Source organism: Talpa occidentalis, unplaced genomic scaffold (genome assembly GCF_014898055.3).
Source record: "Talpa occidentalis isolate TD23 unplaced genomic scaffold, MPIMG_talOcc4v2.1 talOcc4.11, whole genome shotgun sequence".
NCBI lineage: Eukaryota > Metazoa > Chordata > Mammalia > Eulipotyphla > Talpidae > Talpa > Talpa occidentalis.
In genome coordinates this window covers 4,718,091-4,740,506 of record NW_023601104.1, presented here as the reverse complement: position 1 = coordinate 4,740,506, position 22,416 = coordinate 4,718,091, and the positions used below count along the sequence as shown (strand labels likewise).

Genomic DNA, 22,416 nt, shown 5'->3' with positions numbered 1-22,416 from the left:
TATTTTCATAAAATTCCAATGTTCCCTACAAAAATCAGCCAGAACTTCTGAAAATAATTGATCAGAAATGGTCACTTTGAATTTAATCATACTGCCTAGCTACTATTTGTGTTTCTCTGTGTGTGTGCGTGTATAGTTACAGGCAAATAGTCTTGACTAATGAGGAAGAGAATGATCTGTGGGTTTCTTTTTCTAATGAGCAAATATTTGGTTTTCAAAAGTTAATCAGTGGGTCTCAGACACTCAGCGTGACAGGTTAGATGGTGAGCCAGTTGCGCCTGCTGTGCTCGGGCGTCCAAAGGAAACACCCAGAAGGGACAGGCCCAGAGAACAAGTATGGGATCTGGAGATATTTATTCATTCATTTACCCATCCCTTGAATAAATATTTGTTGAATGTGTATTAAGTGCCAGAAACTGTTCTAAAATGCTGGAACATTTTAGAATAAAGTTAGAAGTGTCTTATGAAAAATAAGTCAAAAGCGTCTTTTAAAAAAAAAGTAGTTTAAAAGTGTCTGAGACATTCAAAGTGCTTGCTTGCATGAAATGTAAACTCAAGCTTAGGGGACAGAAAGTAAGCTCGGAGATAAATCATTTCAGATAAAGATATACTGCAAAGGAAGTAAAATAGGGAATTGAGCAACATTAAATTGGATGATCAATGCAGCCTTCTCAGAGGAGGTAAGATTTAAGTTAACACCTCAAGAGGTCGGTTCTGTGAATGTCTGGGAGTAGAGCAGTCAATGGACAGGTAACCGCAAAATTAAGCTTCTTTTTTCCTGGTAAGGAAACAAGTTCAAAATACAGAAGGTGATCACCATGAAGGGGACGACTTACTCGATTACACAGCAGGTTTAACTGTCTGAGCTTCTGCAGATCCATAAATGGGTCTAATACCACTTAATGACAATATTAAGTGAGGTGATATATATGCTTGGCATAGCACATGAGCCAGGTATGAACTCCAAAAGGCCCCTATGAACTCTGATTATGATTTTAAATACATGCATTGTTAATGTGTTTTAATGCTTGCTGATGCCTTATCTCCTTTAACATCTGGAAAGAATTAGAGAAAGTACCAAGTAGCTTATGTTAATAAATGAAACTTGCCAGAATTGTTGAGTGCTTCGGATAGGAGTGGTTGCTACTAAGCCCTTTTGTTCCTTCAGAACTCTGCTCGAAGCCCAAAGTTGGGAAGCACTATTAACAAGTATATCTGCACAAATAAGTCCAATTGCAAAAAACGAAATGAATCAAGTTTCAGAAGGGAAATGCAAGATAACTTTGGGTCTATTCAGAAAGTTAACCTAACTTTTACATCTAACTTCCACCTTTTCCACCAATCCATCTTTCATCACACAAAGTTAGTTTTTTTAAACCATGGGACTCAAAATCTTCCTTGATGTTTAAAATACCTCAGGTGTCCTTTGTTTGAACATTAGATGATGTTCGAAAGTCTTGGTCTGATGTTTAAGCCTATTCTTTCCTGGCCTCAAGTTACATTTCCAGTCTCATCTACCCCTTCCCCGAGGTACCCTGTGCTCAGTCATTCTGGGCGACTCCTCATTCCTGAACATGCCAACAGCATCCTCCCTTCGCATACCTCATCCTCCAAGGCCCAGGTGAAGGGTTTCCTGCCCTGGGAAGATATCTCCTAACCTTTATATCATCAAGTCCTCGCTTTTTTCTTTGGCTATGGCACTGCATTCATATGGATACAGGGAGAAGACAGTGCATTTTAAGAATCTGTATAATGGTGTGTTGCCTAACAGTTTATCTCCCCAACTGGATAGTGAACCCTCATTCTGGGTGCCAGAAAGTCTCCTGGTTATAAGAAGATGGAGTCTTGAAAAGAAGAACATAAAGTCTTCCAAAAAAGTTAAGATTTTGACAGATGAAAATATTTTATGATGGAGGGTGTGTCTGCATTAGGGTTGTTCTCCCCATTTGTTCCTGCTCAAAGGATTAATTAGTAGAGTTGTAGGACCATGTCTTCACTCACACACTCAGTATAGACACCTTGCTTGCCTAAATATTCCACACCCCAAACAATTGGTTTTACAGTGAATATTTTCATTTTAAAGAGAAAACTCCCTTCATTCTTCAAAATATTTCAAGTAGCAGCATCACTTTAGGAGAAAAAGTTACAACTGAAAGTTCAACATTATATGGCTTTGGGCAGACACCTGAAAGATGCATGTATGAATTGTCAGTAAGTCAAAATCATTCCAAACAATGAGCATTTGTAAATTTACAGTAAGTGCCAGAGAACTTCAACTGGGAACATGTGAGCCATTCCCAGTGGAAGCAGCAGATGCAGACAGGCTCATGGACTATTTACACAATGGCAGGTAGTTAATGTTGATGTATAGAGAAGACCAGCCAGGGGGACTATGGAGATAAGGCTCCAAACATTGTTTGGAGCAAGGTCTTGTGGAATTCCAAATGTCATGGTGAACAGCCTGTAATGCCCTTGATGCAAGGCAGGGAGGTGTTGAGCAAGTACAAGTAGGGGAGAAAATGGACAGTTATGCTACACAGGGTGGGTCAGAATTTGGAATAACTCATTTAGATCCTAATCCGATGGGTAAGAGGTAGTAAAGCGTGCATGCTATGGACACAAAGGACAGGGCAAAGAAGAAAGACACTAGAGGGCAGGACTGAGTGGTACAGCTGACACGCCAGGAGTGGGGAAACTGGGGTGTCCAACTATTCCCAGACTTTATGCCTAGCTTAGGGGCAAGAGATATAGGCCACCCACAGAGGAGTTTTAAGAGCTGGATAAACTTGATCATCTTTCCCCCAGGACGTGGTAGGAGAATGGAGGAGAGGCAAAAGACTGATGAAGGAAGAAGTAGATAAATTGAGGGCCAATGCCAAGTATCCTATTGAAGGCTCTCCCCACCCATTTAAATATCTTAAAATGAAAAATTAAGATGCAGTTCAGAGGTGGAAGAAGTCCTATCAAGAGATCATCTGGTTGAGTCCAAGAGCTTAAGGAAATCACATTGTTTCTCTTATTTCTACCCTGAAGAGCAGCTGAGGAAGGTTAGCTTATTGGCCCAAGGTCAAAAAGTAAGAAAAGTCTAAGTCCTAGCATTCCTAGATGAGATTATACAAAATTCTGCCTCCTAGTCACCAAATATAAAACTCTCAAGTAGAGTCAGAATTAACACCTGATAATTCTACGCCCCCAAATACGCAAGCATCAGTTTTTGAGGGTGCTTACCATCAAACTGAGTAGCCATTATATGAGCTCACTTAGTTAACTGATGATTATAACAGACAAAAAGGCAGTCATTGATTAAAATATTTCGGGAGTTACTAAGGATCAGCAAACTCCTTCTGTCTTCTACTTTCAAGACACACGCTGTCTCCCTTGCTCCACTGCTCCCACACATTATGCACACAAGTCTACACCATTCTCCAGCATGCCTCAAAGCCCTGATACAGTAATTCCCAGTAATCCCCGCTTTTGTTCCCATCTGTATAGGGCTCATTATACCAACACTCCTGCACATGGTGTCAGAAAGGTGAAGTGTCAAATCCACAAAGGGGAGACCCCAACAACTCATTGCTACCGCAATATCAATCATTGCTGGTGGTTTTTACTTTTATCTCCCTCTCTCCTTAGTTGTCCCCATTCACACTGTCAGTTCAGTTAGAATATTTCACCTACACCTCACAATATGTCGAAAGGAAGTAGACACACGCTGTGAAAAGCTGGTAATTTTATTGGGTTCCTTTACCTTTAAAAATCTGTTACTTGGTCAAGTCTGGCTTCTGGGCCCCTTTTTTGCAGGGAAATTGAGGCAAACATTTTTATGTGGTCCTCTGGTGCCTGCTCTGTACTCCAAGAATTATATACACCAGGATCATTAGAGTAGTGTTTTGCCCATTAAGATATAATAACCGTCAGGAGGGACAAAAAGCAGATCCGTATCACAAATTCAAACTAACAGGCGCACATAAAAACTATGCGCCTGCTTCAGGAACACGCACAAGGTCAGGGTCTGATACCCGAGGTAAATTCCCTCTCCGCTTGGAAATGGCTTTTCACCAGCCCCGGAGAAGCAGAAAGAACAGGCAGGAGTTCCCCTGGCTCTGCAGCCATCTTTAGCCCTGAGCACTTCCCCCTAGTGCACCGTGTCTAAATAAACAAAGAATGACTGGTTTGCTGTTTGAAAAGCTTCTAATTAGTTAAAAACAAGCAGTTGCTTAAGGGAGCTGTTCTTTTCGACTGAAGGAGCACCTTTGGGCAAGAAACACGTTGGGGACTGAGTAGGCGAGGCACACTCCTTGGTCTGTTCGTTTAGCCAAAGTAAATCTGGTGGTCCAAGGTGTGGAAGATGCTGCAGACTGACAGGGTGGATTGCTTCTCCAGGCTTGCGCTGTCGTGGCCTTTTAAAATAACCTCAGTGGGGCTCACCGCGAGCTTCTTTGACTCTTCTTAAGGGGCCAACATGATACGCTGCCCAAAATAGGTGTGGGTAATAATCCTTTGCAAATGGACAAGATTTCAGCCCCCAAAAGTAAAGATTTAAAGGATTGACTCTGGGTAAGAAGTTATTTCACAATGTTGGCTGTTTTGCACAAATGAGTGACATTTTCAGGGCTCAAAAGACTTGATTTGTAAGGAGCAAAGAATGGAATAGGGAAAGCAACATAGACGGCCTCAGGTTTTTAAAACTCTCTGGTAACCTACTCCAAAACAAAACAAAACAAAAAAAAGTAAACGCCCACAAACCAACTCCCCCTAAGCTCAACCAGGGAAAAGGCAAGAATGTGGAGTGATGAGGGAGGTAGGGGCAGAATCCGAGTGCTGAGGAAAGGGAGAACAAGAACACCTCACAGCTTTGACTCCCAACAATGACACCATTACTGAGAGGGAAGACCAAGCTGATGACGAAACTGGGCAAGAGGTGAGAAGGTGGGTGGGGAGAAAGGAGTGTGGAGGAGCAGAACCATGCGGAGGCCAGCGACAGAAGTCACATAGAACCAGCCTCCCATGGAAGCTGTGTAGCCAGGTCTCTTCAGAATGCCCAGAGCTCTCCTCAACATGCCTTGTGTTTTCCCTTCCGGCCATTAAGTTCCATCTCCCATAGGCACTGGGCACACCTGTGCAGGTACAATTGGCACAGACTCATTCTGTGCGGATGAAACGCTAAGGACACCAGCTATGAAGCAGCTTAAAGGACTCTGTTCACTGTACCAGAGGTGGGGGGAGTAGGCAGACCTTACTGGGGATTAATAATAAATTAACAGCTAACATTTGGGCCTTCCTGGTGGCGCAAGGGGTTAAGTCTCGCACTATGAAGCTATCTGCAGCCACTGCAGTATGAGTTCGATCCCTGGCCAGGGAGCTAACCCTTATAGGGCACAGCAGACCTCTCCTGTCTTGCCCACTGCTCCCCAGGCAGTAGAGCTGCCTTTTCTGTTCCCCACTCTGCCTCTGGTGAATCCTCTCCTCTCCCTACCCCACCTCTGGCCTGCACCCCAGTTCTTGCATACATACATAAATAAATAAAATAAATCTTAAAAAAGAATAATAGCTAACATTAGTAGGAGCGTCCTGTGGGTCAGGGAGTTGGAAATCTACATTTATTCATATGAGTTGGTATTATTGCTGTCCCTAGTTTTAGGGATGATGAAAAAACAAAGTCACAAAATTTGATTCCTCAAGCTCAAGTCCATCAGCAGATTTACTAGGCCATTGTTGTTCTTCCTTTATAAGTGTTAGGCTATAAAAATAATCACTTCAGCTAAAATCTCCACCACCTGAAAAAAAAAATCAAAGACCCAACTGCTCACAATTGTCTCTATAGAAATCTTGTTCAAATGACATCACACGCTTTTACATTAATCTATACAATCCCAGTGAGAGTGGGCTAAATATCCTTTGTGTGTAATATTCATCCACAATTTCAATATTATTTAACTATCATTTTAATACATATTTAATTCAATTCTAATTTGTTATTTAAATTTATGTTGTAATAAATGATCAAACTCCAATCTCTGCAAATTATTTGTAGTTATTCAAAATAATCGGTATTGCCATTGACATCATAGCAAGGAGTTTCTACAAAAAAAGAAAACCTGGAATTTCAAAAGGCATTATTTTAAGAGAAAATATAAAAAGAAAAAAAATGACAGTAATATAAAAGTCCAATTTTCTTGAAAAGATATTAATAATTACAACTTTATACTCCATGCCAGAAATGACTAGAAGGGAAAGCAAAGACAGAGACAACAGACAAAAAAATGTAGAATCACAAACATAAGTTGCCTTCAGATTCATAAAGAATAAGTGCTTTGAAGGGACTACATCTTACAGTCTTACCTAGAGTGCCAAATGCCTGCCAGACTGTCATGTTCATTGTTACTGGCCTAAATTTGGGCTTTGATGGAACCAGGAGGCCAGTGTAAACCACAGTAAACAGGCATTGGCTGGGATGTGGAAGAATTGACAACCCAAGAGGGACCCTTATCAAATTTAGTCCCCAAAAGCTCAAAGTCACCAAATTTTATAATGTAAAAATCTCAACTTTGTAAAGTAAAAATCTCAATTCTTAAGACTCAGTCCAGGCATGTATTAGGCCTCAAGGTGCCCTAGATGCCATTTTATAGGTGCAATTAAAATTGTCCATGGTTCAAACCTCAAAGAAGGGCACACAGCATAGAATTCACAAGGCTTCCCCTCCTACATCCCCTCTATTCTCTGTAGGGTAGTGGAATGAGAAACAGTTTGGGTTAAGCTGCTTCTGTTCGTCCATTAGTTCTGGTTCTTTAAGCCAAAATTACATTCCAGGCAGATTGGATGGTCTCAGCCAGTTGCCTGAAGGTAAAGTACAAAGAAATGCCACCCTCTGCTTTCTGGACTCAGGCTTGAGTGAAGGAATGTACAATGGTTTAGAAAGAGGTGGGCGGGACCCCTGCTGCTCAGGTGTTTAAGACTCAGAGGGAGGAAGAGAACAGTGGGAAAGGAAAGGGAAGTATTAGAGCCACTATTTATATTCACCTAAAGATTTTTTTAACAACTGAGCTCTGCCAATACATAGTAAGTGTGTGACCCTGGTACCCTGATCCAGCAGGTCACCACCACATGTCACATTTAGGGTGTAAACGCCTTCATTCATGGAGTCCTCACTGATTTTACTTGCAAGGTATTATGATTTGGGATGGGGGGGGCACTTAAATGAAGCTTTCTGATCCTAAAATCTGGTTTTAACTAAAATAAACTTGACAAAATAAACAAGTTGGCTTCAAAAGATTCCTGCAGAGAAATCCCAGATTGAAGATAATTGACCAACAATAAGAAAATGACAGAGCAGACACTACAATTGCTAGTAGAAGCTCTTTATCAGTCATGAAACAAGTTAAAAACAGGGACAGCGTCAATCAGATTTGCCAAAATGCTGTCCTCATCAATATGTAATGAGAATTTTTCAAGAGACTGAAATATGGATTTAAATCTGTTATTGTTAATCATGAATCTCACCCAATTTATGAATTGGGTCTGGAGACCCAATTAACTAATGACAATCCAAAGCCATCAAAATTAGCAAAACATTTAAAAATACTGATCTCATGTTCACTCATATTTTACATAGGTTTATTTATTTTTATTTATTTATTTTTTAAAGATTTATTTATTCATACAAGCACTGGGTATAGTCAGAAGCACGGGAGGGTGAGAGAATTTACCAGAGCCAGAGCGGGGAGCAAAACAGGCAGACTGACGAAGTACACTGCTGAGGGGAGCAGGGGGTGGCAGGAGAGGTCTGCGCGCCATGTGGGACCCTCGCCAGCGGCCGGGGATAGAACCGGCACTGCAGAGGCTGCAGGCAGCTTCGCAGCCCAGCACTCAATCGCTGCACCACCAGAGGAGGCCCTTTTACATAGGTTTATAATGTGCTTATTAGTTCTGTTACACATTTACATGATGTGTGCGTATTGGAAAACATACCTTGAGATGTCTTAGAAAACACGTTTAGAAACATGTTTAGAAAACATACTTTGAGAAGGATGCTCTAAAACTTTTTATTGGCAAAGGAGTACAATACAAAAATTTGGAGATCACCTACTTTACCTTTAAGGCTAAAGTTAGAGTGTTCCCCAGTAAAGTCCTAGACAATTTATGGTGAATTGCAGATGTCTGATCAGATTTAGTATGATTTAGACAACCAGCATAGACCTCAGCAGACATTTTTGGAAGTAATTGGGCAAAAGGGAAAAAAGTCCTGTGGGTATTCCCAGATCTGAGTTTTGAGACTCAGCATGTAACTAACTAGCAATCTTCTCTTACGTTTTGATTTGAGGTTCCTAAACATAGCCTTTGATGCAGCTGACCTTCCAACTAAGATTCTGAACTAGTACGAACTGAACTGAAAAATGTTTTATTTTGATGTCAGATTAAATATTATAAATATGAATTCTGAGTGTACGGGAAATTCCAAATGAATGCCAGGAGGTTTCTGGCACCTAGTCTGTTGCAATGCATACAGAGGTTTATATCAAAAAGAGTCAACAGCAATTTTCCATCTCCCCTGGGAAAAGACTAAGAGGAAATCACTAACGTGGAATGAAAACACTAATTTGCAATCATGTAGGCAGTCACTGTGTCCAAGGATGCCAAAATGCTTTTAAATATTAGTCATTCAGTTTAGCAGATGGAAAACCAGAAGTAAGTAAATCACTTATCCAGTCTCTCTTGGACCAAATACAGTGCTGTAGATAGTATGGCCAGTTTCCTGAAACCATTCTTCCTCCACAACCACACTCCTTCCTTTAGTCAGGCAGTGATTGGCTTTCTTTCTACAACATATCCACCATTTCTAACCTAGATCTATCTATTTAGTATCAGGCTAGAATTTTCAGATGCTCCTGGAACACTTTAATGTCAGTGTCTCCAGTCAGCTCACACTCAAATCAAACAAAACAGAGCTCACTTTTATGCTTCTGCCCATGGTTTTCATCCTCCACTTCCAGTTTACATTTTGGGCACCATTATACACATTCTTGTTGAAGCCAGAAGCCAAAGTTACATCTAAGATTTCTCCACCACTGCTCAAATCTGATGTGATTCACAGTAATAATTCTCTCTCCTAATAGCCCTAGTATAGGAACTCTCTCCGTTTCCATTGACAGACACAGCCTTAGTTCTGGCCTTCATCATTCATCATAGAAACAACCACAATCCCCTTCTAACAGATTTATCCACCTTCATTATCATTTTTGTATATTCACTCAACAGACACTTGGAAGACTGTCTCTCAGGTACCAGGCACAGTAAAGGTGCTGGGGGACTTATCAGTGAGCAATCTCCCTCTTGGAGTTCATTGTCTGGTGGTGGGTTTAAAAGAAATCATAAGTAGGTGAACAAATGCAATATTAAGTGCTATGTAGAAAATAAGAAAATTGACTTTGGGCAATTTAAATTAGGGATAAGGAATCTGGAAGGGCCTCTTTGAGGTACCATTTTAGCTGAAATCTAACAAAGCAAATGTGCGAGCCATAAGGAGTGGTGTGGAAAAGCATTTCAGACGGAGAGAACATGCAGTACCGTCCATTCAAATCACGCCAAGTATTCAAAGGCACAATCAAAGGAAACAACATGGTCTTTTTAAGGAATTGAAGATGACCACTGTGGTTAGAACACAGTGAAAGGGGAAGCCAAAGCAGAGCCAAGTGAAAGAGGAGAGGTGAACTTGGCCAGAGGATACAGACCTTGGAGGCCAGTCTTTCACAACCTGCAAGATATTTCAGCACTCAAGATTGCGGCATTTTGTCTGTGTTACTCTTAAATTTTGTCTCCCCGTTACTGATGGGCTAATGTCCAAATTTTGTGTGATGATCTTCAGGTCCCTTCCTGTTTTGGAAGCTGTTTGCCTTTCTAGTCCTGTGCCCAAAACCAGTACATATTCACATGGGATCTAGGCACCCCAACTGTCCTTCCTTTACACATGCTGCCCCTCCTTGATTAGAAAGACTCCCCCTCCATGTGATGACCACCATATTATTATCCTGGACTCATCTTAAGTTTTATAGGAAGGGTCAAGATATTGCTCTCAGTTATTTCACAATCAAATCAGCTGTAAGCATGGACTGCTGGAACATCTCTCCCACCGCCCTGTAAGCTCCTGAGAATTTTAGTCTGGATCTTTTGTGTTGTGGAAGTCATGTTGCCTAACATAGAGCTGGCGTTCAGTACACATTTATTGAGAGGAGCAGGAAAGAGGTAAGGAGGAGGTAAGGAAGAAAGAAGTGAGGCCCAAATGCACTGGAACAGAATATACTTGGCATTCCGAGTCTATCTAGTTTAAGGGTTAGTCTATATTGTTGTCTTTTCAATCAAATTAAATTCAACAAACATTTTTTGAATAATTTTTATAATTGCACATGAGCCCAAGACGTTGTAAATCATGCTTAAATGTCATAGACATTCCTAGTAAAGAAAAGCAACATGACATAAAGGAACAAACACTTGATCTGCTATTTTACTCTTGATAACATCATGAGGTACAAAGCTCCCAATTTCCACTTCCTGAACATACATGTCAGGCAGTGTCTAGAGTACCATGGAGAAGTGCTCACCTGACAGACAAGGATTATAGATTTCTTTTATAGAGTTAAACCAGTGAAAGCTGAATTATAGATCTATGGAAGGGAAGCGTAGACTGAAATGCCCAAATCTATTCTCTTAAGGCTACTGAAATATAGTCTCAGCAAGGGGGTAAACAACAGTGCAAACATATACAAAGCCAAGAGGAGACGAGTGATAATGGAGGTAACAATAAACAGGTACTACAAATATTTTCATTATGGCAAAGGAACATTCTCGTCTCTAAGTGAATATACTAACTTTCTGGTTTATACATCAGTTCCACGTGAGTTTAGAAAATGCAAGTTAGAGCTTCTGTCTTTGTGCACTGACAAAGATGAATATGTGAGCGAAAGACTGAAGAATAGCCTCTGAACTGTGGTTCTTCACTGGGGTTGATGTGCTGTGTGACCCTGCCTGGCTGCCAGCTGGCCTGCCACAATCAGATCTCACTGCAGCTCCCCCCACCCTCCCACATTCAAACAAATGTTTTAGACCAACGTCAGCACAGGGAGTCCTTTCATCAGGATGACAACATAAGGCCAAGTGCATTCCATTCACAACCAGTCATAAACTCAAAATGAAATGTAACTGACACAGTCTGGGCTCTTAAGTGACCTTCAGATGCCACTGTCAATCAAATGATTCTAAAGAAAAATTAAGCTCTGATTATATTGCCATATTCATCTGGAATGCATTACTAAATGAAGACATGTAATGGGTATTTTTTTTTATTTTTTCAGAACTTAAGAGTCAACTCTGTGGTAGACCGTGGAGGAGTTTGACGCAGGAGAGAGAACTAAAATGGCGCCCATAAGTTCTAGAAGTCTGTGATGCTACAATTGGCATTCCCAATGCTAAAATGAAAGTTAGCTTCTGCTTCATGTAAGCATGTTCTGGGCCAGAGTAGAATACTGGTAAAGGTCTGGGGGAACTTACTTTTTACTCAGCTCACAATGAACATTTGACCCTACAAGGCGAGAATGCCCAGGGAAGGTTTATAGCCCTGCATTGGTACTGGAATAGCACATAGCCAGAATAACTCTTATCCATATGGCTACCTGAAATACAGGATGTGCCTAACAGGAAGCAGATAATGTCTCAAGTGACATGGCCATACCCATGGTGCTGCACATCTTGATGAGGACACAAGCATACTTGGTTTTCACATGGCTCATGATGAGCATTGTTTAGGACAAGACTCTACCCCTATTCCCGAATAATCCCTTTCTAATTTTAATGACTGTATCATAGAAGTTAGTCTCCTTGACAGAAGGCTCTACTGTCTCATCCCAATATGTTTAACTTTTCCTTTTTTTCCCTTTGTTTTACTATTACATTCTCCTGATTTAAATGTACGTCTAATACATAAAGTCACTGAAGAATCCTTTTCTAAGATTCCTTTCTAAATGTCATGGTGAAACTTTTTAATCACTCTCTGCCCCTAACTCACATCAACCAAGGAAACATTTTCTGAGGTTTAATATTCACATTTATGTAGTCAGTTCTACTCTTTAAACTTAAATATGAAAAATAGCTTCTTGGAATATTCTGTCCTCTAATTCAGGATATTTTTTAGTTTTAGTGGAATTTTTAATGTTTACAATAAAGCAAAATCTTAAGTCCTTCACAGAGTTTCTTTGAGAAGAAAGTGTGTGAAAGTATCTCAAATGTCTTTCAGTTCAGGATCTCTGTGAATCTTCTGCTGTGTACTAGAATCAAATAACTGGGAGGCAACACAGACTGAAATCTGAAGGGTAGTGTGGTCTGAGAGTGCTTCCCTGTTAAACCCATGCTATATTCTACTGACACCACCAACAGGATATTATATTACCAGTCAGAAAATATTACTAGTGACATCTGAAAACAAAGATTTACATTTAATTGATTACTAAGAAAGGGGAGTATTGCTTTATGCAAGACATAGATTTCAAAAAGGGTAAGTTGGTCTACGTTTTAGAGGTGAAGAAAAATATTTACAAGAAAAACTCCTCTTTAAATGTCTCTTACTTCAAATTAAGCCCCAAATAACTAAGTGGAAATAGTGTCCTTTGAAAAATAAGAAGGGCTTAAGAAATAATATCATAACAGAGTGGATGAAGAATGAAACTACTTCTCCATAAAAGGATTAGAGTTAATCAAGAAGAAATGATGGGATTAGGATGTCATTATCTGGCAAATGTCTTTTTTTTTTAAATAAGATTTATTTATTTACCCATCAAGAACTGGGGTATAGACTGGAAGTGCAGGGTGTTGAAAGGATTTACCAGAGACAGAGTGTGGAACAGAGCAGGTGGATTGACTGAAATACACTGCTGAGGGGAGCAGCAGGCAAGACAGGGGAGGTCTTCTGTGCCATGTGGGTATCTCCCTGGCCGGCTGGGGATCGAAATCATGCTGCAGAGGCTGTGGCTAGATTTACAGTGCGGTGCTTAACCCCTTGCGCCACCAGGGAGGTCCAATCTGGCAAATTTTCTAATGAAATAATGAATCTGGACAAACATCACTAGTGTCGACCACCAATATCATAAAGGGAAACTAGATTATTTTATACTTCTTGATAGAGTACACAATAGTATCAATGAAGTATTCTTCCCCTATTGAATTAAATCTAGATCAAACTAAAAGTTTACAGGACTCACAGGAGACAACAGCACGTAATAAATAAAAACATGATGATGCAATCTGCAAAATCTAAAATGTAGGAAATTACATAGAACCTGATTTCTTCAAAAAATTAATTACAAAGGGGAAAAAAAAGGATAGAAACCTCTAGATGAAAAGAGACCCATGAGATATCAAAGGAAAACCATGAAATTTGTTTGAAACATCATTAGAATGAACTGTAAGTGAATGGATAAATTAGAGAGAATATAGACAAGCAGGGAAATTAGAACTACAGATTTTATGATACTGGGAAGTTATGAGAAATGTTCTTACATGCAAGATAATGGCACTGATTATTCTTGAAAACGTATTTTTATCTTTTAGTGATATACTAACATTTAACTGATGAATTGTAAAATATCTGAGATAACTTCTTGATAATCCAGTTGGTACAGATCAGCAAGAATAAGCTGATGGTTTTGTTTCTGGGTCCTCGGTACGTGGGGTTCACTATGGAATTCTATATTTTTTTGGGAATTTTTCATGGTAAAATGCTGAAAATTTTAAAAGTTGGGGGGAAACATGATAGAAATGACTTACCCTGTTGGATATCCTTCATTTCCAAATGCAAACTAGATATCAAGATGCCCACAGTTTGAGATCGTTTTCCATCCAATAACTTGATGATCTAGAATTAAAAAATAAAAGCGCAAATAACCATGCAATCTTTAGAAGCAGACCAAAAACATACAGATGTTGATAGATAAGCTGTAACCTGAAACCCATACAATGTTATAACCAATATCACCTCATTTAAAATAAAAAAGGTTTTTAGATACTGATTAGCTAACTGATGCTACAGGCACACTATTTTATAATACTTTATTTTGAAAGTATCATCCATGATTACAGATATTTTAGAAAATAAAGGAAAGATATCACATCAAATTCTACTGGTCTAATTGAAGCACTGAAATCTTTATTATGCTTTACTCTGATTCTTATATTCAAACACGTCTCAACTAAGTTACAATTGCAATGTATGTGCAGTCTGATACCTAACTTCTCCACTTCTTCTGCGAATAGTCTCAATGTCGCTACTTAAGTCATTTCATTTCCTCCAATCTTGCTGTGTCCTCTGATGAGTGACTGAGGGGAAAAAATCATTGTGGTCCTGACTCAACCATTCCCTGTGATCTGACTGATCCTGACATTGTCCCTTAATCTCTTCATGAAGTGATTTATACATCTCTCTTAGACATTGACGTTATACATGTAAAGTGTTTAATGTCATTCTTGACATAGTTTTATTATTTAAATAAAATTGCCCTGTTTTGGAGCGTTAGATCATATCTAGGTTGGTATTAATAAAGTGATACATTTAGTGGGACTTAAACCTTCAAAATTTTCTAAAAAAATCTGTGCTGCCTTCTTCAGAAGAGGGGCAGGCATATGTGAAGTTCAAACATTTGTATTCTCTTCCCTATTTGTGTCAAACTCTGTCTGTTTCAAACTAGACCTTTAAAAATATACTTCAAGGTTTCCACTGTAGTCTCTGTTTAACTGTGGAATAATACCAGCTTTCTCAAAACCAGTAAAATGGTAGGCACATAATGGATCCTGAAGGGATGTTTGTCCTTAGCTCTCTTACTTTCCTTTTAAAAAAAAAATGGATTGAAAGACTTAATTTTTTTACTGGAGTAAGAAAACACAAGATGCACAACAATTCCAATTTCTCCATATCCACAATCTCCTTAACCCTTGGTATTTTCTGTCTTGTTGTTTTCATAATGGCCATCCTAATGGGTCTGAGGTGAGATTTCACTGTGGTTTTGATTAGTATTTCCCTGGTGATTAGTGATATTTAGCATCTTTTTATATACCTGTTGGCCATTTGTATGTCTTCCTTGGAGAGATGTTTTTTCAAGTCCTTTGCCCTTTAATTTTTTTTTTTTAACTCAACTGTAGGAGTTCCTTATATATTTTGGATATTAATACCTTTGACTATTAACCCTGATTAGCAAATATTTTCTCCCATCCCATAGGTTGTCAATTGACTCCTTTGATTGCTTCCTTTGTTGTACAGAAAACCCTTTTATTTTGATCAAGTTTGATTGGTTTGATACCTATTTTTGCTTTTTGTTGTCTGTGCTTTTGATGTTGTAACCAGAAATAATTGTTATGAAATTTCTCCCACTGTTTTCTTCTAGGACTGTGATAGTTTCACGTCTTACATTTCAGTTTTAAATCTATTTGAGTTGATTTTTATGTATGGTATAAGGGTACAATTTCATTCTTTTATATATGTATATCCAGTTTTCACAACGCCATTTGTTAAGATTATCTTTTTCCCATTATGTAGTCTTTTTTTTTATTTATTAAAATTTTTTTTAAATTAAAATTTATTAAAATTAAAATTTATTATTTTTTTATTTATTAAAAAAATAAATTTTTATAGAGGCATGTTTTCTTTGTTTGTTTTGTTTATACATGCACTGGGTACAGTCAGAAGCACGGGAGGGTGAGAGAACTCACCAGAGCCACAGCAGGGAGCAGAGCAGGCAGAAGGACCGAAGTACACTGCTGAGGGGAGCAGCGGGCGGCAGGAGAGGTCTGGCGCCATGTGGGACCCTCCTCCGGTGGCCGGGGAGCAGCCGGGGATTGAACCGGCGCCGCAGAGGCTGCGGGCAGCTTCGCAACCCAGTGCTCAACCGCTGCGCCACCGGGGAGGCCCCATTATGTAGTCTTGACACCCTTGCTGAACATCATCAAAAATTGGTAAGTGCACATGCACTTACCTAACAGTGTGAACTAGTGATCATAATGATTACCTTGAAAATGTTTAAAATCCTAAATTGCCTGAGATTGTCAGATATTTAATACTCTTCCTTTTTTAGAGTAGGAAAGTCAACTAACGCATTAAAAAAAATAATCACAGGATTTTAAATACAAAAGTTACATTAAGCTATATATTAGTTCAAAAATTTAATCAAGCAGCATCAACCCATTCTTCAAGCATTCTGCTTGCTATTATACTATTATCCTATGCTATTTTAATTTTTAAAGTTGTCTGGTTTCATTCAAAGTTTCCAAGTAATGTAACAATCTAATTAAAAATACAAATGAAACTAAGAACTATAAGCATAATCACAAAAAATACAGCCCTGTAACTTTAATTCTGGAATGCTCAGCTATTGTGGACCCTGGGCCAGCTATGGAAAGCGACAGGCATCACAGTCTGATAGATTAAAAGAGAACACTCAGGAGAGATCAGCCTTTTATGTCTAGGGCCGCTCTAACTCATCACACCAAGGTTGTCTAATTCAATAGTATTCACAAAAAGTAAACTTCTATGCTGATGCACTGAGAAGGATGCGTATGCGTAGATATGTATATATCCTTGTTCAATGGGAGGTCAAAGACTAGTTTCAAGGAAAAGTCATGTAAATAAGTCTGCTGCAGGTGAGTGATTTAACTTAAACTTTCTAATTATTCTTAGATACATAATCCCTAATATGTCGGGTCTTTTAGTTTCTGCCTCCAAGTCCAATGTAGATGTTGGGGGGGGGCTTACCCCCACACCACCAAGCAATTCTCCAGACATCAGCTGAGTGCCTACAATTCAACTCAATTCTGACTCCATCGACCTAGAGATCGAATCAGATTCCCCAGAGGAAAAGCAGCTCCTGCAGCTGCCTACACCCCACAGTCCCCCAGAAGCCAATGGCAAATTTAGGTTGTCACCTGTATTCTCACCAACTGGCTAGATGTTAAAAGCTCCCATGACCCCCTTCTCCTGAGGTTTAACTAATTTGCTAGAGCAGCTCACAGAACTCAAAGAAAGATTTTATTTAACAAATCACCAGTTTACCATAAAAGGACATAACTCAGCAACAGTCAGATAGAAGAGATGCAGAAGGCAAGGGGGCAGCACGCGAGCTTCCCCTCTCTCCTGGAGCTCTCCCCTCTCCCAAAACCTCCTTGGAGTCACCAACTCAGAAGCTCCCTGTACACTGTCCTTTGGGTTTTCATGGAGGTTGATTATATAGGCACAATTAATTCAGTCACTGGCCACTGAGGACTGACAGAACACCCAGACCCACTCCCCTGCTGGGGGGTCAGGAGATGGGATGAAAATTTCTAACCCTTTAATCCTGGGGTTGATTCTCATGGCAACCAACCCTCCTCTTTAGGTGCTTCCAAAAGCCACATCATTCACCTAACAGGAGACAACTTTGCAGCTCTCTTACGAATTTCCAAGGATTTTAGGAGCTTGTGCTAAAAATGGGAAAAAGACCAACACATCCTTCTTTTTACTAATCATGGACTTATTTCATCAGGACTTATGGAAAGTTGGGTTTTTACATGAGACAGTTGTTTCTAGCACAGTCCTCCTCTTGGTAACATGAAGCATTTCCCAAAGTGATCTATTCAGTGCCTTTTTCTGTAAACAAAGATCCAGGTCTCACTTTTCAGAAAACCTCTCCAGGAAGGATAGTTGAGAGATGATAAACTCTGCAGACGATGAACCCCAAACGACCACTATAATTCATGCTCTGGTTATCCAGGCAGAAAGGGCTCTTTCTACTTGAAGAGGCATTAAGACCAGAGAGCAGCAGGTCTTTCTTCACACTGTGGAAGGCTACGGCCAGTCCACAGTTGACTGGTGGATATCTGTAGGATCCCTGACCTTGTTAACCCATAGCTTCATAATATACACATCAAATGAATGGGTTTCCGTGTTGATGTGGAGCCAGTAGGCAGAATTATGCACTGAGGCTCCCAACATGACTTCCGTCCATAGAGTTTGCTGGAATAAAGAGCCTACACCCAGGCTATTCCAGGAAAATGTTCCAGAAAAAATTTGTGAGAGTGAAAATACAAAAATTTGCTTATCCAATAAGTTCACTGTTTGAAGTATATTTTTGGGATCTTTTAACCACTAGCATTGAAGAAACCTGTAAATGTTGCCGATTTTAATCCTCTGCCTTTGGGTTATCCAAGAAGCCTAGATATTTAAAGATAGATCTTACTTTAGAAGAGAAAGGTCACATTTTAAGAAATTATTAAGGTTACATCCACACGATGCACATTATATTTACAGTTATTTTCTCTCATCAAATAAAACACAGTCCTACCTCTGCTAATTGTAAAGACAACCTACACTTTTCATCCTACTCCTAATCCATGATGAGTTCTAATACTCATTCTTCATTATTTGTCCTCATGTGCATATGACTTAATTTGTTATAATCCTCAAAATCATTTTCTAGCATTAACTTTTGGCACCAGAGCATTTTACTTTATGTCTGAGTCAAATTACTCATGCTTCCATTTCAAACAATCTTTTTCTTCTCTCAGAAAAAACAGACAATAGCTGGTCTCACCATTTCTACAGAAAGCTCCTTCATAACCCTCAAGATCATTTCTTTTTTAAACAAGAGATGCTTTATATCAGACCCTTAAAGATCATTTTTTGAGCAACGTGAGCAAGCCTTCAGTTTATCTTAGTCCTATCTGGAGTCAGCTGAACTTGGCAGCCAGTGGCCTTCTCTGAGGTATAATTACAGTCTGGAGGAGAAAGCAATTTGTGCAGCATTCCACCGACCTACAAGCTGACCTTGTGCAGGGGCAAATTCACAGGTTGCGTTAAACCCTATTAGACATGCCTAGTTTAAGAAAAAGCCTTTCCAGACCCCCGCCGCATGCTGGGCCTAGGGCATGTCACGCATGCGCACGACTCCACCCCCAGGAACTCTCTCTCCCATGAAGTTCAAAGGGAGGGGGGTAGCAGACCCACACCCCATACTCTCTAAACCTATACCTCCACCAGTGTATCCAAATGACTATTATTTCTTTCATATGTGGATTTTTAGAAAAACCTACCTCTTTGAATGAGAATTAAGACAGAAATGGGGAGACAGATTTGCTACACTGGAAAAACCACACCCTGACTACTCAGCTAGAAAAGTCTTGCCAGACGGACTGAAAGCATTCTTGCCAGGTCCAGCAGGATTTTCACATCTACATAAAATCCATATATATCTTCAGTTTTCTGCTTGAGCTTGGCAGACAGGGCCAGAAATAAAAATAAAAATAAAAATGGTCTGGATAGACTATGAATGCTAGGAGCTCGCCCAGCCAAATGAGTGTGGTACAGCGACAAAAAAGACAGAATCGCTGAAGTCCTCTTCTTCCAGTGAGTCCTCTTCTTCCCTGTTTGAAAATGAAGGCGCTTCATTCCTACACTGACACCTTCTTTAGACACCCAACACATTCAAACCTAAGCCAGATCAAGTGGGGATTCTGTCCTTTGGCTGAGTCTTCCCATGTGAACTTTCAGTCACAGATTTCCATCGCCAGTGGAGCCAGAGTTCCTGGAGAACAGGCTCCACACCGGCACACGTGTCATCTCTTCTGAAAGCATGAGACAGCTGCTGCCTTTCCTCTCTGAGTCACCCTTTCCCCACCAAAAACCAACAAAGAAGGATTCATATGTAAGAGAGATAGTTGTTTTCATGACAATGACCAATTATCAAAGATCTACATACACAGAAAGGAAGCTATCTGACTTTCCAAAATAAAACTCTGAAAACAAGAACAAAAACACTGATTCTATTTTTGTGCCTTCTAATAGGTGATATCTTTTGCTTATTCTTCATATCAATGGCCTCCAAACTCCACTACTTGCAAAACTATAGGCAAGAAGAGACTGGTGTAAGGTGCATGCGTTACTAATGCCAAGTCAGCTTGTCTTATTAACAGCGACCCTTTGCATTTTTAAGTCACTGACTTCCAAAGGGATCAAGGTGCTTTCATGGTGACTGTTGCACTTATCTCGAAGACATTCTTTTTTTTTTTTTAATACAAGAACTGGGATACAGGCCAGAGTTGTGGGAGGGTGAGAGGATTCATCACAGACAAAGTGGGGAGCAGAACAGGCAGATGGACCGAAGGCACTGCTGAGGGGAGCAGCAGGTGAGACAGGAGAGGTCTGCCTCGCCATGTGGGATTTTCCCTGGCTGGCGGGGAATCGAACTGGCTCTGCGGAGGCTGTGAAGAGCTTCACAGCTCGGCGCTCAACCCGCTGTGCCAACAGGGAGGCCCTCAGAGACATTCTCTGGAATGTTGGAATGGGTTGGAATAGGTTGGAAGGCAGGGAGAGATGCAGTGAGGCACCTATCGAAAGGGCTCCCTGATCTAAAGACTGGCCTAGTACTTTAGTCTGGATATTTCCAAATAATAGATTAGGAAGGGGTTTGAACTAGAGTACAGAATCTTCTGGCAATGAGATATAGTAGGTCCAAGAACCCTGAGGTTTAATGTTTACTCTCCTTGCTGTCATTCATTCACATAACCCAAACTGGAAATTCTTATAAGTAATAGAAATATAATCTGGAAAACAGAGAAAGAGTTTCCCAAGGGAAATTTCAAGAAGTGACATAAGGCCACTTTCAAGAAGTGATACAAGGCCAGGAGGCACGGTAGCCCATGGAGGTAGGCCTTATACATCCAAAAAAAGATTTTTTTTAATCATGGGAGGAAGTAACTGACTATCCTACCTCTTCGCTGTGGCTACTCTTATGTCCTCTCTGCCATTTCTAGTGTGGCAGGGACTGGAGATGGTTCAGGTAAGCAACTACTTCTCCCGGCCAGTGCCAGGAGCCAGGGCCAGCTGGAAGGGAACCACAGGACAGGAGTTGGCAGTTATCTTGCTCTCTCTCCTCAGGGAGAATGAGCGCTTCCTTGGAAATATGCAATTGTTTCTTGGCAGGTGCCCAGGAAAATAAATGCTGACTCAGGTTCCTTGTTCCCTTCTCCCACGCTCCACCCCCCTGCCACTTTTTGGCATCACACCCAGTGGAGCTGGTTGGCTGGCTCCATGGTGCCATATTATGAAATGTCACCTGACTTGGTGCAAACAAGCCCTTCCTGCTGATGGCCAGCGTGGCTGGGTATGCTTCTGGGTAGTGGTCTCCATCAGCTGGCCTGATAATGTCAATAAAGTAAGTTTTCCACACATCACCTGATAATCTGTCCCACTAAATGTTTCAAGGAAAACTAAGCATTACTGTTCTGTCAAACTGTTAGGTCTGAATCTCTTCCATGGCCTTATTTTTGGGGACACATAAAATTGCTCAGCTGAAGTTTACTTTAAGGATTTAGGCTTTTCACCAAGAAATGTGAAAAAGCAAATTGTCATTCTGTCCTGCAGCTGAGAACATATTTGGCATCCTGTTCCCTTACTGATGAGACAGAATAACCCTTATATTGGCTTTTAGGCCAGTGAATTCTATTCAGAAAGCAAATGCAGAGAAGGCCACAGCAGGTGAAGGCTGTGGCTGGGCAGGAAGGGGGGGGGGTGGGTGGACTATGGGATGAGTATGGAAATGGGGCTTCTGATGGTTTTGGACTTTTTATGTCATGTGGAAAACTCCCAAACAAAATCACATGCATTTTCCCATTAATCACACACTTGGGAAAGAAAATGATCACGAGACACTTCTGCATTCATTACCTGTCTTCAGACAGACTAAACTCCCATCAGACAAAGGTACAGATGAGAAATGAAATCCTATTACTTCTTAGAACTGACAGCCTCTTAAAGAGTGCATGCCAGTAATGAACATGGAACAATTCTACAGCACCGACAATTAACTGATCGAGAAGCAACTGAACAGAGGGTTTTGCAGCAGAAAAATAAATGAAAAAGAGAATGGAAGACTAGGAAAGAATCCAGCTTTGGCTAGGACATAAAGCAAAACAAAACAAAACACAGGCCTAACTGTCCAAGACTCTGCGTTTGAAAATGGTGTGACAGCTTAGCTACAGAGGTCAGAATATAAAAGTAAAGAGGGACTTTGAGAAAGGAGTTAATGACTTCAGGATAACAGAAAAATTCAACTGTGCACCCTTAGGCGGCTTTCAACCATCATAACTCAACTCTCCCAAAGCCAGGAATGTATTCTGTATTTGTCATTCAACCTTTAACAGTAGGGGAAAGTATTTATTCTGTTTTAGGCTGATGGGAGTACAGTGACTCACCACTCAATATATACCAGAGGCAAGATGCTACAGGACTTTTGAGTCATGTTTCCTGGGTTTTTGCTTTTAAACTTCTCTATTACAATCTCACTTTAAATTCTGTCCCACCATCCAATCTGCATCTCTATCAACGACAGGAAGAGTAGATGTTCCTCCTCTTTC

General features: G+C 40.3%; 1 protein-coding gene across 8 annotated transcripts in view; it reads right to left on the bottom strand.

The window, feature by feature from the left end:
* Positions 1-22,416, bottom strand: part of FMN1 (formin 1) — a 405,806-nt gene that overhangs the window by 147,934 nt on the left and 235,456 nt on the right. For 7 of the 8 annotated variants that reach the window (XM_054700225.1, XM_054700237.1, XM_054700246.1 and 4 more), the window contains one exon: positions 13,810-13,897. In XM_054700225.1, the coding sequence (XP_054556200.1) occupies positions 13,810-13,897 (88 nt within the window). Of the gene's footprint in view, positions 1-5,702; positions 5,778-13,809; positions 13,898-22,416 lie in introns of those variants that run through there. The other variant, XM_054700239.1, reaches the window with a different exon arrangement.